This window comes from Phyllostomus discolor, chromosome 2 (genome assembly GCF_004126475.2).
Source record: "Phyllostomus discolor isolate MPI-MPIP mPhyDis1 chromosome 2, mPhyDis1.pri.v3, whole genome shotgun sequence".
Taxonomy (NCBI): domain Eukaryota; kingdom Metazoa; phylum Chordata; class Mammalia; order Chiroptera; family Phyllostomidae; genus Phyllostomus; species Phyllostomus discolor.
Window position 1 is genome coordinate 186,146,751 of NC_040904.2, and position 18,121 is coordinate 186,164,871.

The 18,121-nt window shown below is 38.3% G+C and overlaps 1 protein-coding gene across 1 annotated transcript in view; it reads right to left on the reverse strand.

Moving 5' to 3' along the window:
- The window catches only part of PIK3C2G (phosphatidylinositol-4-phosphate 3-kinase catalytic subunit type 2 gamma), a 263,031-nt gene that overhangs the window by 191,197 nt on the left and 53,713 nt on the right, over positions 1 to 18,121 (reverse strand). The window contains exons 9-11 of the mRNA XM_036019298.1: positions 12,944 to 13,003; positions 10,015 to 10,137; positions 5,017 to 5,050 (exon numbers count right to left, since the gene is read on the reverse strand). Coding sequence (XP_035875191.1) covers positions 5,017 to 5,050; positions 10,015 to 10,137; positions 12,944 to 13,003 — 217 coding nt within the window. The remainder of the gene's footprint in view (positions 1 to 5,016; positions 5,051 to 10,014; positions 10,138 to 12,943; positions 13,004 to 18,121) is intronic.

The window sequence follows — 18,121 nt, forward strand, 5'->3', positions numbered from 1 at the left end:
CTCCCGATAAACTGTCTTTGCTGGAAAAATTCCTACTTGAGAGGAAGGAAGTAGAAAAGACTGACGAAATGTACCAGGCAGATCTGGTGGTCTTTGACCGAAATCAGGCAAGATGGTGCCATGACACTGGAGAGTCTTATGAGGGTGGGGAACATTTTTCCAGTGTTCAGTGCCAAACCTCTTAATGGGGCCAGCGAATAGCACGCACTGCTGGCACTTTATATGCAGTGGTGAATGAATGATCCTTTAATACAGTCACTACTTTCAATTATTTTTGCTTTAATATTCAACTATAGTAATAGTTTAAAAGCTACATGAAGAATAAACTCAAATATAAAAGCTCAAAAATATTCACTTGACAAATATTTAAGTGACAAAATGGTTTTAAGAAATGAAAAGACTGTACGAAGTGAAATGTTATGAATAAAATGTCTGGTTTCCTCTTTCTCCTCCTTGTTCCTGGTGCCTGATTGGGTTTGCCGACCAGAGTTCAAAAAAGGGGCGGGGAGGTCACATGGCCAGCTGGGTCAGGACCACAGACCCCTCAATGCGGACCTGCCCGTTGTCCTCAGCAGTGGTGGCACTTGTCAGGCCTTGTCCAGGCCTTGCAGCAGGCCTCCTTGGACCCCAGTCTGGTCCTGGTAAATGACAGTATAGAAGAATACCATGCAAATGGAATCAGTCTGATTTGATTTAAAAGCTGCCCTTTTCCATCCTGGGCCAGATAAAAGTACCAAAATGCCACATTTTAGATGTTTCTACTTCACTTTCACTTAGAGACAGGAGATGTAATTACTGTGCAGCCGAAGGAAGGAAGGCAAAGGGCAGGAACGTGCTTAGTGGCTCCCACACAGGAGGATTTGGGCACAGAGCTAAAGAGGAGTGGGACATTTCATCACACACCTGAGCCGCCTGTCGCTGAGGTTCCCTCAAGCACAGGTTCCCTCAGGAAGTGCCTGTCCTAAGCCACCAGGGAGGCAATAAGACCAAAGTCTAGGGAGGGGCAGAGCCAACCTTCTTGAGGGAACCTTCTTGTTCAGTAGGTTAGTGGACGACGTTGAGGTGACAGAGGAAGAGCTAGTAACAGTCCTCCTGCCGCTCAGTTGCTCCTTGTCCCCTTGGGGGATGTAGTTCTGAAAGTCAGTGTCCATGGGGCCCCTCTTGGTAAGGTCGCACAGCCTTCAGCTCGGCAGCCTCGATGCGGGTGCTTCCCCCCAGCAGGTACTTGCGCTGACTTTGCAGCTGCCCAGCGGGTGTTTGCTGATGATGGTGGTGGTTTCTCTGGCTTGAGACATGGAGGAATGGACGATTTTATTAAACTTCGGTCCCAAATTTACAAGTTGCAGACTCGGCTATCAGAGTGTAGTCCTTTTCCAGGGAAGTGTCCAACTGGAACTGGGAGTGCCTGGTGAGGAAGACAGGCCTGGTGGCCTTGGCTTTGTGGTGTTCCGGCCTGGACACCAGTTCTCCAGATTGCAGGCTCCTCTTCTGCGGGTTGATCAGGGACCGTGGTTCTGGCCTGTCCCAACTGGGATCCCAAATACCCAGCCTGGGGCTCTGGCGCCACCCGTGACAGTGGCTCAGCCACAGACGGAATCTCTGTGCCTGCTTAAGGGGTATTCCCCACCCCCACTGCAACCGTCAGAGCGCTGCAACCAGTGACAGAGCTCGCGGGACAGCAGGGGAGACATTGAGAGGATAAGCACATCATTAGAAATTATGTTGTAATTTGATTCCAGCATGTGTGGAGTGAACCACACATCACTGCTGTTGATTCAATCGCAGGCACTTCCTCATAAATTGTTTCTGAAACAACCATTGCCTTTCGGTTTCTAGTTGTTTTGAAAAGTAAATAGTACAAAAGAGCCAGCTTTTCCCTCCAGTGGTCTGCAGTGCCCAGTAGTCTGCTCAGGCATTTGGATACTTGGGAAAGAGGTCAGCTTCAGCATGGACTTCTTCCCACATCCCCTCTCTCAGCAGCTCTGTCTGTAACTAAATGTTTTTGCTGTTGTTCAACACATGCTATTGATTATTCACTTAGTTACTCAATTTTGTATGAAATTTATTAGATGGCGAAATTTTACTTATTTGTTGTATTTCTAAAATTTCTATTTGAACCCTTTGTTCAAATAGCCCGAAAGGAAAAGGAGAGGTGAGAGAGCACGAATTAAAATTCTCTGAGAAATTAGCAGCAGCAATTAATGAGACAGCAGAGCAAAGCAGCATAACATAGCCCTAAAAGAAGCCTCATCGCACTCTGGAGAGCAGCCGGCAGTGACTCTCCTGAACAGCAGGCAGTAGAGGATTATAAATGTATAGAAACATCTTGTTTCCTGGTCCCCAAATCGTATTGCTGGTCTGCAGAAGCAGAAACACCAACTTCTTGTTAATAACCTTCAGTCTTGTGCAAATGAATACACATAAAATAAATCATAAAGTTAGGTCAGAGATCTTATTAATTCAAGCCCTAGCATATATTTTGGTGATTTTTAATTATTTTGATAATTACTCAAATTTTACTCTTTACTGTTTGGCCCAGATGTTGTTGGTTATAATTTGCGTCTTCCAAGTGTATGGAGATGTGTGCTTATGCATTATGCTTTCCTTCCAGCATTCCAGATGAAGAATGCACTTCCAACGTCATTAGACATGTATTAAGGACTCAAGATACTGGGCTTGATAGTGAAATATAGAGAAATAATGTTTATCATCCCTGATTTTATTTAAGAAAATGTTTTATAGTATTATGATATAAAGAAATAATGACAATATTTATGCAATTAAAATGCATTCATTAGAATCTCTGATGACAGCATAGAATATAAGTCTCTGAGAATGCTCCTGTGCAGTTTTATGGGATCTCATATTCCAATCCCTTAGGAATATGAGTGAGGGGATTTTGTGCCAACATTCCCAAAAGAAGGAAAGAAAGGGCCAGCTCCCTGTAAGCATACCTGCGGCTTGTTCACTCCACGTTCTATCACCTGGACTTTGTGTTAGTAACATTGTTGGGGAGGTTTCACTCCCTCCCCTTCCTCTGTTATGTTCTGGAGCTTTATGGATGCCTGGAAGAGGGACTTTTTCACTAGTACAGGTTTATTTCTCCATGTCCTCTGTCATCCCATTTTCCTCTGTGACATGAAGTGGCAGTTCTTTAAACACAATAGAAGGTCTTCTTTTGAGTGGTGGGAATTAGTGTTGAAGGGATACCCCTCTGTACATAACTTTCCACTGAAAATGATTAAAAGTATGGAGGACAGGTTGGGTTATTATTTGCACTTCACTGTCACCTTTGAATCCAAGGGTGTTAGTTCAATATCTGCGAGTCAGGCAGTTTTCTCAAAGATGTGCAGTGTTCATAAGTGCCTTCTCTCTGAATAAACAAGAATAACCCTGACCACAACCTGCACATTAAATACTGCCATACCTTTAATGCACACTAGGAAAACTGAGGCTCATAGAGTTTAATTCTCTCAGATCATAAAGTCAAAAAGTGGCAGAGTTGCAACTCAAAACCAGTTCTGCCTGATTCCAAAGAACAAACTCTTTTTTTCTGTATCACTCTACCATACATTTACTATTCTCTACTAAGGCCAAGTCCTCCTGTGGCTTGCATTGTATAGGTGTGGAGCCTCTGTTAACACCTCTTATTACAAAATCAAATTTTCCTACTTGTTATGGAAGATCGGTCTTTGAGAGCCTGACTTTTTTATTTGAACATTTTATTTATTTTAAAAACATTTTATTCTATTCTTTCTATTACCTTTATACCACCCCCACAATTAATAAACTGTTGTCTGTGTCCATGAATCGTTTTTCCTTTATGCTCAATCCCTCTATCTGCCCCTGCCAGCCAAGAGCTGTCAGCTTGCTCTCTATGAATCTGTCTCTATTTTGCTTATTAGTTTAGTTTATTCATTAGATTCCACATATGAATGAAATCATATGATGTTTTTCTCTGGCTGGCATATTTCACTTAGCATAATGTTCTCCAAGTCCATCCATACTGTCATAAGGCTAATTTTTTCTTCTTTTTTTATGGCCAAGTAGTATCCCATTGTGTAAATGTTCTATAGTTGTTTTATCCGCTCATCCACTGACAGACACTTGGGCTGCTTCCATATCTTGGTGATTGTAAATAATGCTACAATGAACATAGTGGTGCCTTTGTTCTTTTGAATTAGTGTTTTGGGTTCCTTCAGATATATTCCCAGAAGTGGGAAAACTGCGCCAAAAGGAAGATTCATTTTTAATTTTTGAGGTATCCACATACTGCTTTTCACAGTGGTTGCACCAATCTGCCTTCCCATTGACAGTGAAAAAGGGTTCCCCTTCCGCCACATTCTCGCCAGCACTTTGTTGACTTATTTTATTGATGATAGCCATTCTGACAGGTGAGAGCCTGACTCTAAATTTGAAATTAGTGACTTTGAAGAAAGACACTTGCTACTCTCTTGGCATTCTTACATCAAAATATAATTAGTGAAAAAAAATTTATACTTTCTTGAAATAGTCGTAAGTTTATTTTCAATATTTCTTTTTTTTAAAGATTTTATTTATTTACTTTTAGAGAGGGAATGGAGGGAGAGAGAGAGAGAGAGAGAGAGAGAGAGAGAGAGAGAGAGAAAGAAACATCAATGTGCGGGTGCTGGGGGCCATGGCCTGCAACCCAGGCATGTGCCCTGACTGGGAATCGAACCTTCAATGCTTTGATTCATAGCCTGCGCTCAATCCACTGAGCTACGCCAGCCAGGGCTCTCAATATTTCTTTAATTTTTATATATCTCTTTGATTTTTCCAAGTTTAAAAAAATGTCAGGCTAAAAGTTTAGAGAGCATGGACTGTTATTCATTCACAGGATAATCAGTTTCATGAGTAAAAAGAGTGTGAACAATGCATTTTTCCTCTAAAAATTTTGTGTATGTTTGTGTTACCATAATATTTGGATGGACAATTGAAAAAATTATTTTTAGTTCTACAACTTTTTTTTTAAAATTGAGTATGTGTATGTTTTACCTCTTGTCGAAGTCTCTGAACCTTGATGAAAATTCTAAAAAAGAAAATAGATGCAAGGCACACTTATTATTCAGAAAAAATTTCACAAAACAGTCAAACTGATAATACCCAAAATATAGACCCTGAAACTTTTCTGGAGTTAAGAATTCCTTGGTGTCATATGTAAATGTTTCTTATAAACAGAGGAAATCTAAATTGTATGACAAGCCTGAATGTTTGTTGTAATGAATATTCTAGGTTATTTGATCTTCTAAAGAGACATTTCTAGAATAAGCTAAGCCTTTTAGTATTATTAGAACAATTCTCAATGGTCTAAGCTCAATCTTCCTTCCATAACACTGTCTAATAAATGATGTAAGTGCATTTCCAATTCTTTTTGTTCAGTGTATTCAATTCTCATTTATGCACAAGTTTGGGGCTGCACCAAAAAGAGGGCTGGAAGAAAGTGGACAAAAATCATATAAATTCACTATGTAGCTTCATTTTTTCCTTTATTTTCAGGAGATTAAAAAATGATTTTAAGACACTTGAGACTATATGCTAAATTTTAAAAATACTATGTGAAATTTATTTATTTTTGTTGTCACTTAAATTTGTATTCATTAGTATGATGGTTTTGTTTATTTCCATATTCATTGACTTGTTTTGTGTTATTTTTGTTGGAGGCCTACATTACTTTAGTGGTTTAGGATTTGCTGGTTATAACTTCATTATCGTGAAAACTATATAAGATGACTCACAGATTCACAAAAGTAAGGTTTCAGTTCAAAAGCAAATTCAATTCTTTAATAAGGTATATTTTAAATGATACTACATTTTTTAAATATTTTGCTTTGACAAGTTTGCTTTTTTGTAAATTCAATTAATGAAAAGCCCAATTTCTTAAATAAATAAACTAGGGAATAATTGATTTCTTGTTACAGTATTTCTTAAGAGAGAAACACTTCTATCTTTAACACTTCATGTTTAAAATATAATTAAAGTTATATACAACTTCTCACTGAAAAGTATTATCTACATGAACCTTTTCAGATGCATTTCTCTTGGGTAAAATATTCCATCTGAGCATAGTTTCAACCACTAGTTTTCACAAGCACACATACGAGGGTGGACCCCAAAAACCTGGGATTTATTTATAAAATGTGCATTTACTCTTGTTTAAACTTTAGTCACCTTCAAATTACTCTTCATTTGATGCAGTACACCTATCAGGGTATTTTTTTCCCACTGCTCAAAACAGTTTCTGAACTGGTCGATTTTTCAGTGCCCCTGCCATTTTCTGTTTCACCTCTTCCACATTGACAAAATATTCCCCTTTAAGGACTTTTTTTTTTTTCATCCGGAGAAACCAAAAAAAAAGTCACTTGGGGAGAGATCAGGTGAATAGGCAGGGTGGGACATGGAGGTCATGCCCTTTTTGGTCAAAAACTGCTGAACACTCAATGTGGTGTGGGTAGATGTGCATGTACATCACCCATCATGAAATGGGCAAACACACTGAAAGAGTCATAAAAAAAGTGACGGAAGCCAAATGCAGCCTCTCACAATGCCAGCTAGCACACTGATACTGATGGGTTGCTAGGACACTCAGCTAGTGGGGGAAGCCTGTACTACAAGGGGTCTACCCTCCAGAAGACAATTCCAGTTTGGGGGGGGTCACTCCACTTAAGAGCTCTACCCCATCCATGTTAGCCTGACTATTGAAGATGTTGGTCTGACTTAGTGAGAATTCAATTTATTCAAAAATAAAAAAACTTGTATTTTAAAATCGCCATGACATCCACCTACAGACAACGTGTGAGGCCATATTTTTTTTCTTTATGGTTTACTTATTATATGAGCATTTAGTGAAAATATATTATGTGAGCTTCTGGTATATAATTCTAAAGGATGAAAAATTGTTTGCAGTGCTGAATGTGGGCATGAACAAAGGCACAACTGCATTTGTGATACAATTCGTCATCTTGCCAAAACTTACATTTAATAAATACCTGATTACTTCCCTGTGTGGTAGGAAACAGTCTCTTGCAAGTTGACAAAAAAAAAAAAAAATGCAGCCACAAGAAAGGAAAGCTTCTCAAGTTTAAGTTTGTTGGCAGAAGACTTCTCTGCCTCAGTATTTCTTTAATCTTGGTTCATGGTGGGTGGATAGTCTGAACTACTGTGACATTGTTAATTGCAGCTGGTTAATGCACAAACTGTAGAATGTGCTTCCTCTTTCAGCCAACATTCTTATGTGGGTGGGCTCTAGGTATGTTAGGATGGAAAAAGAGATGAACAGAAAGTCTGAATGAAGGTGATGTAGAATTAGCAAACTTTTAAAGTGTGTTCACAGTAATTAGAATCTGTTTATTAGGGGATGTTAAACTATCGATTTTGGTCATTGACATGTCTGAAATAAAACTGTCATTTGTCAGCTGTTTTCTTCATTTCTATGCGTCAATGATCACATACAATTTGGTACTCCTACGCATATAAGAAATGTAAAATGTGAATATGAGCTTTCCTTGAGAATTATCATTATTTGTAGCTTTCCTAGGAAATAATTTCTCCTTGAAAGATTCTTTTGGCTTTAGATATATTGAAAGTTTGATATTTCAGAGAAAATTGTCATTTGCATTCCTTTAGGAAGGTTCAGGAAATGAACGTTTTAAAGGTAAAGTTTTTATCTAGTGATACTTTGATATTAGTTGAAGTACTTCATCCTAAAGCTATTTTCCTCATTTTTGGATCAGTTGTTTATTTCTGCTGGTTTGCTGAGAGCTGAACATAAACATGGATGAACCACCAGGCGATCTTACCAGATGGGAAGGCACGTGTCCACATTCACACATCTGGTTTACTCTTTTGGCCAAGGCTCACATTTGTCATGAGGCTGGTGGTTGTCAGTGGCCCTTAAGCAGAGTTTGTGTGAACTAGCACCACGATGGCCACATGGGAATGGCCCTTAAAAACAGCCACCATCCCCACTAACTCCACTAATAGTAATGTCTCTCATTCAGGACACTGTCTTCTGGATCGATGTTTTAATATTATTTTACATTACTTTAATTATTAACATTATTTCTAATACTTATTTCCTTAGAAATTATTAACATTACTTTTAATAGAAGACCCCTGCAAGTTTGTTTTTCTGTTTTAGAGATGATTAAAACGAAAACTCAGATAAATGAATGAATTTTTCTAAAGGATGTTCATCTGGAAGTAGATCTTGAAATCAAATCATGTGGGCATAACTCTAAGCTCTTGGTATTTTACCATCTGTTTTAGGTGCTTGTAATATCTCTAATGTGATAATCTAAGGGAAAGCAATTATTGAAAGTAAATTCTCACTCCCTTGTTATCCTGACTTAACTTCGGTTATTGGAAGGTTTTTCTTAATATTACCTAATTTTAAGTTTTTGAGTTTATCAAAATATTTTCCAAAGATATTTGTGAGAGGCTTTCCAAGACTACAGTATAATTTTCTTACTCTGACATAGAATGGAAGAGTATGATTAGATTAGATGTGTTCACATCGGATTTATTACCTTGACACCATTTGTGAAAACCATGGATCTTAGTATCTCCACACAACTACAGTCTCAGAGACTACCTAGTTATTTCATTTTCGTCTATAATTGGAAAGTGTAAGAGTGGATATTTCCCCACTAATAAAAGGAAATAAACACATGTCTATATTAGAAACTGAATTTTGAGATTTAATGATTATATTATATAAATTTTGGTTTATTTGTTGCTTTGTGCTTTTAGTTTTTAATGGATATTTACCTTGAAAATCTTTTGGTGATGTGACTCCATTGCTCCTCAGTCATCCCTGTTACTGTTTGTGTATACAAATAAAGCATTTACATTTCTGTACTAATTATTACTAGCTCTTCACAAAAAACACTCTAATTAAAACAGAAAGTTCAACTTTAAGAAATTACTGACTTTTTCATAATCACCTATTTGAAACAATAAGCCCAGTGATTTATATGTATTGATATAGTTGTCCACTTTTTAAGTCAATCTTTTTAAAATTTCAAGGCTGGCATATTTCACGTAACATAATCTCTGCTGTTCCTTCCAATGCAAGTAAAGGTGCAGGTAATCACTCTTACAAAGTTTCACATGTGCTGGAATGTGTGTAGGGGCCTGGGTTCAAATCTCTCCTACACCACTTATTAATGCTCTATACGCAAGCAGTATAAACATCAGATTTTAGTAATGAAATGAGCATTGAAATACCTACTCTGTAGCATTGCTGTGATGAAGAACTGAAATAAAACTTAAATGAAATAATATATTAGTGAAACCATTTTATTATTGTAATGTATTATCAAGTACTCATTATTGTTATTATTATAATCATTATAATCATATAATCTTTCTGTTTAATCCCTTGCCAACCTAACAATAAAACTGAATTAATTCATTGGACCAGATTTCCTATTTTTTTTTCCTGGACAATAATTGCACCTATATCAGATTTCTGAGCTTAACAATAGATATCACATAAATCTCATTTTTTGTAAACTGAAAGAAAATAAACCAGGAAATCATTGCAAGATGTGGGATCATAGAAGCAGTATGCATTACAAATTCAGCAAACGATGCCACAAACACTGATCTTTCCTGCACATGTGCTTGACCCTGCACCCAGGGACACTGACGCCTATGTATACCGTGCACACAAGAGCCAGTGATGGTCTGTACCACACGCTGGCCTGTGAATATTATTATGTAAGTGTATTCATCTAGGTAGATTGTGGGCTTGATTTCAGTCTCACTTGGGAGTTATATTGTTGTTACAAACTTCAAAAGTGTAAGAAATTGCCTTTTAATTTAATCTCTTGGTATAATAGAGTTAAGTTTCCATTGTCCCCAAATGATTGAAATATATGTGCACACACAGACACAAACATATGTAGTAGTTAGTCTTGTCCTTCAGTTTCTCTAATTAATTATTGAACTCAGGTTTAAAATAATTTCTGTGTAATAAGTGAGCATATTTACCTCTGGTTTTCTCTGTAGAAGTAGTTTGAGTTCACTTACAGCATCTGTAATTTGCTTTGTCTCCACACATCCCAGAACACTGCATATATTTTTAACTTCTTCAATTATATTTTCCACATTTTGCTGTAGATTAAAAGAGCCATATCTTATAGTTTATTAAAATTGAGAGGACACTAATCTATCTTTACACTAATTCTTTTTCCATGTAATAAAATGTGGTTGTTCGTTCCTATATACAAGGATTTTCAAGACTCTTTATCTGGTGGCTTGAGCTACAATTTGTGTTGAGTGAATGCTCAAAGTAGGACTATTAAATTTCTGTATATCAGCTCTAACTCTAACTTAATATTACCTGAAATAAAATGGGGGAGAAGGAGTGGGGGAGGAAGAAGGAAGGAGGGAGGGAGGAGGAGGGAGGGAGATAGAAGAAGGGAAGGAGGGAGAAAGATGGATGAAGGAAGAAAGAATATCTGCTTTAAATTAGCTTTCATTAAAAAAATCTGCTCTATTTTGTCCTTATTCTTTTCCATATATCGTAACTATGTTGAGAAATATTTTCCTTTTTTAACTTTGTGCTACTCACCTTTCACTCTATGATATTCTTATGTACACTGTCTATATCATTAGTGATGATAGCTTTTCAAAACATGTCAGCTCTGTCACTAGCATCACAGTCGTTCCAATGGAAGATTAGAACAGTTTATTTCAAAACAGGTGGGAAAATATTTCTCCTTTTTTTTCCACACAGAGACATGGATATACAATCCCCCAAAGATTTTAATTCTACTCACTCTAGATCACTTTCTTAACAAAACATTGTCAATACATACACACAAAATGAGTATTATATTAAGGAAATACCATTTTGTTTCATTTGTGGAAAAACAATTTTTAATATGTTGCCAGTATCTTTTGTATGATTTTATAAACACTGAAAATGGATGACAAAAACCTAGGAAGAAAAGCTAATTAATACTGTGAAAAACAATCAGAATTCCAAAGAGGGTAACACACTCAATTAATGAGCTAACAGTAAGAAGATACAATATAATTGGGATACATTTTGTCTTTCACAGACTAGGAAAATACAACCACTCAATTACAATGCAGGGAAGACAATTTTATAGGTAATTCACATGAAAATAAGTCAGACATTTTAGTGATGTTTGGCCTCACGATGCATCGACATGGTGACATGGCTGCCAGGAGATTTACTTCATTATAACTAGAAAGTTAAGAGTTCCACCACATTTTCTACGTACATAATCTGAACAGAAGTTTAGTTCAGGGTACCACTTTGAAGACTTGACTTTTCACAAAGGAGAACAATTCAATTATTAGCATACTGTCAATGTACTCAGAATAGTACAGTAGACTTTATGTCTGCTTGCTATCAAGCTATGTGTGTTAAAATCATGGTCCTGCCTCATTTCTACCTGTGACCATTATCGAATTATTAACTTCCAAGGGCTTGAGTTTCCTCTTCTCTAAAATTAGAATAATAATAATTATAAGGTTGTTGTATGATTAAAGAAGGCCAAATATTAAAAAGTGCCTGACAGAAAATATAGATTCAATTTTAGCTCATTAATTTTTGTTCAATTAATTTTTATCTTTCACACAGATCTTTCAGTTTATGAGAAATAAAACACTGTACATATGCAGATAACTAATAAGTAAAAATTAAAAACTCATAAAACTATGGGAATGGTACATATTAATTACTAGATTTAGTTTTCATTCATATCTTCTAATGTATATGCGGCACATGTGAATTTGTGGAAATCCATAAAATGTTACTAGTTGAAATGCTAATGCTGGGTTGACTTGTGGCACTTGGCAGCTAATTTACTTCTCTCTTACTCATCTTGCAGTGCTTTTCTGATCTATTCATCTCATTTAATCCTCAGAAACTCTGAGACATAAATCTTGTATTCGTTACATTCATATATCACTAAGATTGCTAGAATATGTTAAGTGAAATACTGCAATAGTAGAATTAACTTTGCGATGAATTGGATGTGAGGACCAACAGAAAGGTTGGATTTAAATGATAGCAAAACTTCATACTTGGGAAACCAAGAATATGGGTTGCCATTAATTATGGTGGAAAACACAAGCAAAATAGTAAAATTTTTTGGTGGAATTGTTATGCATATAGTTTTAACACACAAAGCCTGAGTTTCCAAGGGGACAACCAAGTAGACGCAGCCTTCCCATAGTTGCAAACACCATGAAGATTCCACCTCTAGCAACAGCTGTACTGAGAAACATGGGCATGCAGAGCACACGATCATATGAACACTAAATGAACTATAAGAAAAACATAAATGTGTAGCTTAGCCTAAAACACAGATAAGATAAATATCAGGGTGACAGAAATTTAAATAGGAAAACTAGGCCAGAGTAGTAGCTTCAACATTGGTGTTGCAATGGCCGGGCCTGGGAGAAATAATCAGATTGGTTTTAGGCCCTCAGGTTTTGAGACTGGCTTTACTGCTCACAGTGAAGTGTTAGACCCAAACTAGTTGGTATAGGTAGGGGAAGGGTCAGAGCTGGGGCTGTGGTCTTGAAATAAATTCCTGACATTGGATACATTGTCATCTGGACAAGATGGAAGAAGAAACACCATGCTTACTGACCAAGAGAACTTTTGAGGAAGCTTTTCTCTAAATCAGGAGCTTTGAGTAAGGAAAATGATTACCTAAGGAATTGTGTTATGAGTAGCTGTATTAATTTATACAACCCACATGAAGTATTCATGCTAAAAATTGTGCCAGACTATTGTGAATCTTTGAGTTATTGAAAACTGATAATCATGCTGTGATGTTATTTTTGTGTGACATGTTCCAAGCTTATCTTAGGAAATATTTGATGTATCATAGACTCTGAAGGAGTAGCATTCTAATATTTTAGATATTAAACTTACCTTAAAAATATTTGGAACATTGGAGAAATTTGGTGGCAAATGTTTCTCCTCTGCATCTTTCTGGAGAACAAAACAAGATAGTATAAGTTTCCTCCTACCTTCATTTTGCTGTGGTAGAGACCAAAATACAGTGTTTAGACAGCCATGTGACAGCTTAAAAATTTTTCAGGTATTATATAAACCTTAATGAATTTCTATTTATATTTACATCCTGAAAATTATCAAATTCAATACATGAGTTTGCAGAAAATTGAGAATTTAGAATTATTTCCTTTCCAGGTTTAACAATTAGTGCTATTATAAATTGCTGGTTCCTTAAATAATAAAAATAGTCTTTGGAGTTCTATTTCAGCTTAAAATATTCAACTTTGTCCCCACAGTAACAATGAAAAAAAAGAAAATATGCAAAATCATTATTTTTTTCTGACTCTAGTATAGTTTGAGGTCACAAGGTAACCAAGTAGACTGAATTCCAAAGAGTAATTAGGCTACTTCCAGGAGAGATGGGGCAGACAGTCTTTGACCTTTGGCAGAGCATGGGAGAAAGAGGTGGCCACTACATAAAAGGAGGAGAATAAATCAGCTAAAATTTTAACAGATTCTTAAAAGCTAGGTATGCCCTAGTATGTCAATTTGGAATATTTGGGAATTCAAGGAATTTACATTCCACTTGAAGATCTTTTCCATGGATACCTACCAGTTGTTCAAGGGAAATATTAAAGGCGATGCAGGAAAATGAAGGCTGGTGCAGTGGTGCAGGTATTCAGTATGTATTTGTGTCTATGGGACAGGCACAGAGCCCTGCTTACTTCTGTGAAGTTTCCTCTTATAAGAAGTAAAGCCTTAATTTGCTGGTTGATGGTACTAGGAAAATGATGACCCTAGGAGAGTTAGAATACCCTCTGTCATTCTGATTCCAGGCAAACCTTTTTGCTTTTATGGGGAGATGGGAAGAGAAAGAAAAGCAATTTACCTCTAGGGGAGAGGTAGTTATAGCTGAAGATTCCTGGCTGATGAGGGAAACCTTCTGCTTCTAGCAGGGCAGGAGACCCTATCCTGAGCCCTGATCCTACATGGATCCCAGTCACAGGTCAGGTACTGATGCCGATAGACAGCCTGTCTGGACTGCTGGGACCAGGCTGCGGGCAGGGAACAGGAAGGGTTACCGTGGGAGACAGAGCTAGGCCATGAGAATAGAACCTGGGAGCATCATGTGTACCCAGCCATGTTCTTTGGGGACAAAGATTGGAAGTTTGAGTAATGCCTTCAGAACCGCCCAGGGCCATGGCAAGGACATCAAGTTTCACAGTGCAGTGCCAGGTCCCGAGGATGTAAGGCCACGTTGTCTGGATAACTGAGCATGTGCCTTATAGACACTCCACACCTGGTGCAGAGGTCCTGATCTGGGCTGCAGATGCCCTGCCCAACTTGCTGAGACCACACCTGGTGCTGCCAGAGAGGCTGTGTGGAGGTTTCTAGGATCCCTTAACATACACTTTGGTTTGGTCACTCTCTGTCCATGGGCCCCGAGTGTGGGCAACTTGCTGCATGTGGGGACTAGGGCATGAGAGGCAGAGTTGATGGAGCACTGGTGGAGTCTCCCTGCTCCCAGGCAAGATGGAGCCAGGGGGTGATTCTTAACGAGCATGTGCAAGGCTAACAAGGTAATTAGACAGAGGAAAAAGCTGTGCTATTCCCTCCTGATACCAGATTGGGGGTGGGACCAGGGGAGGGCAGGTACATGGACCATAGAGTTCAGAGTGGTGGCAGGAGGAGGTGCTGGACAAAAAAGGCTGCCAGTTTAGCCTGGGGAAAGAAGGGATTGGTTGGGAGGTGGACCCCTCAAAACATACAGAAGTTTAAGAGGTTAATTGGTCATTCTAAGAAAGTACCCGGCCCTTCCCACACCTGTTGGGGTCTGCCCTGCCTGGTCTCAGGAAGCTGTAACTCCCCATGACTTAGGCTGAGTGAGAGACCTCCAAACCAGGAGCCACGAAGGAGACAAAACTTATTTCCCTGGCATGAATGCTGCCTGTTCTGTGCCTGGCCTCCTATGCTTGATCAGTTAGCCAATGATGGGTAAGATTTCCCACTGGGGGGATTGACTAAGACAGGCATGATCATGAGGAGGCCTCTGGGAAAAGATTCGGGGCTGTGGAAATGAAGGGTGATGGACATCAACCCCTGCCCCTTGGCTTTGTCAAAGCCTGAGTCCTTGTTCTAAGTTGTGAGAATTCCAAGTCTCCTGGCTGCCTTTGTCTCCTCTGTTGGCTCAGGCCTATGGAAATAACAGGGGCAGTAGCCCAGACTAGAGTCAGCAGACCCCCCGGGGTAATCAGGCCTGGGACATAGAATATGCAAGATCCTGTGAGATCTGCTTGCTGGGGGATGCCATTGAATTAGAATTTGAAGGCACAGGCAAGAAACGAGACTAGCCTTTTAGGTCCTGTAGTGATAAAACCCCAAACTTTGCCCAGAATCCCAGCGGGAGTTCTGTCAGACCCTTTGAAAATGACCTATTCCTTTTGATCTTCCCTGCCAGACTGTTAATCCACAAACTGTGTCTGTATTCTTAATAAAAATCTACTGAGGTGGGGGCTCAGGGTGCTCTCCACTAGAGAGAGTGCCCATTTCATCCCTATTTCCCCACAGGACTCAGTTGTCCCTGTGTATGTTTTTCTTGTGTTTCAATGAGCATCCACAGCAGGGGTGGATACTGCTGGCCAGTATCCTCCACACACACCCAAAACAAATATAATCCCAGGGGAACACAGAAACACTCTTGCTCTTTGCTCAATGATATTGGAACCTGCACTTGGAAAAGGCACTGGCCTGCCCTCTCCATGGGTCATGTGGCCTTAGTGGTCACATGGTCCATGGACTCTAGGAGAGAGTCTTTCTTTCTCTCACCAACTTGGTGAAACATTGGCTGGTGTGTTCATGTACTACCATGTCCAGGAGCATGCAACCCTGTGGCTCTAGCAGCCATAGGGCCATTGCTATGCAGGCTTCACACACAGTCTTCAGGAAGGAGCCTGAGGAGGTACAGCAGCTGGGAATAAGCTAAGCTACCTGGATGACCACTTAGCAACTGTCACAGGCTCCAGAGGATGATACTTTAAAATGGAGTGTGAGCTCTGGGCACTGCCTTTTGTTTTGATCTTGCTAAGAATAGCTGGGTTTTACCTGGGTTTTGAGGGGAGATCAGCTTTGAGAAGGAGAGTTCCCCATTACCCCAGGTCATTCAGCATCTGAATAAGAACCTCTTTCCTTTCTTACCAGCCTCTGCCTCTGGAGTTTGCCTCCAGTGGCAGCAGGAAGCCATAGCCACATTTTTGTTTAGTAACAATACCATTGGGAGGAGGTGCAGTGAGCTCTCCTGTACAAGACTACAAATAAAAGGTACATGCAGAGGTTCAGGAATTCTCATAAAGTTCCAGTCTTGAGATTTGAGAACACAGTCTACCTAGGGCTGTGGTTGATCATTACAACATAAAACTCCCTTTACCCAACTACAAAAACTTTGATTCTACTTTTACTAATAAACAAGAGAAAAGTATGTGGGGGAGAGACAAAAACATTGAGAAGGACCTAGGCATAGGCAAACAGGTACTGCTGAAAGCAAACAATGTTACCCTACAAATTATTATGTTAAATGAAGTAAGCCATCCAGAGAGAGGCAAATACCATGTAGTCTCACTTATATGTGGAAAGTAATGAACTAAATAAACTAGTGAACAAAATAGAAACAGAGGCATGGAAACATGGCACAAACTGACAGCTCTCAGAGGGAAAGAGAGATGGGGGGTGCTGGATAAAAGAAGGTGAAGGAATTAAGCAAAACACACATACACATGTAACACACATAGACACAGACAACAACAGGGTGACAGCAAGAGGAAAATGGGGATGGGGCTAGTTGGAGATGGGCAAAGTAGGGATAAATGGGGATGGAAACAGACTTTGCTTTGGGGGATGGGTGCACGATGCAGTGTGCAGATGATGTTTTGTTGAATTGTACACTTGAAAACTGTATTGTTTTGTAAACCATTGTCACCCTAATAAATTCAATTAAAAATAAAGAAATTAAATTTCTAATTAAAATCCTTTCTACAAGGAAAACTCCAGATTACTTCACTGATGAATTTTATCAAACATTTAAGGAAGAAATAAAACCAAATCTAATGAAATTCTTTTAAGCTACAGAGAGTGGGAATACTTCTCAACTTATTTTCTAAGGCAAGCATTACTCCAATGTCAAAATGAAACCACAACATTACAGGAAAATAAAAATATAGACTTATGGCCCTCATAAATATAGATGCAAATATCCTTACCAAAATATTAGCTAATTAAAACCAGAAATTCATGGAAAGGTTCTAAATCCTCACAAAGTGTGATTTATTTCAACAGTGCAAAGATATTTTTAAAATATGAAAAGAATAAATGAGAAAAACCATATGCTCATCTCTACAGCTATAGAAAAAGCATTTGACAAAATTTATCACCCATTCATGACATAAACTCTTAGCAAACTAGAAATAGAAGGAAACTTTCCTGACCTAGTAAAGGGCACTGAGCTTCATACCATATCTACATAACCTCACAATAACTTCATAGTAAATTGTATAAAACTACAACTTTATCTCTAAGATTAACAATGTGGCAAGGATTTTGTTTTATCACGTATAATAAAATTCTATTGGAGATCAAGGCAAAAGAAATTTGTATGCATGGTTGCATAATGCCTAAGATGGGAGGGATTTACTACCAAGAGGGCTTGGGCACTCTTTGGTATAATGCACATAATTTTATATCTTGATTTCTGTGGTGGTTGCATTGGCATATGCATTTTCAAAACTAGTCAAACTCTATTGTTAACTGAGTGTATATTATATAAATTAAACTTTGAGAAGGTTAATGTAATAAGATATCATAATGAAAATAAAAGGACAAGCTAGCAGAGATACTTACAATACACATAAGCAAAAAAGAATAGTTGTATAAATAACTCCAAAAATCTATTTGAAAATGATAATGAAACGTAGGTCTAGAGACAAAATGTTGGAACATGTAAATTACAAAAATGATAGTTCGATGTTACCTTTAAAGAGAATGAAGAATCATGAATGTATTAGTAGTCAGTAAAGTGAAAATTTAAAAGTGAAATAAGGTATC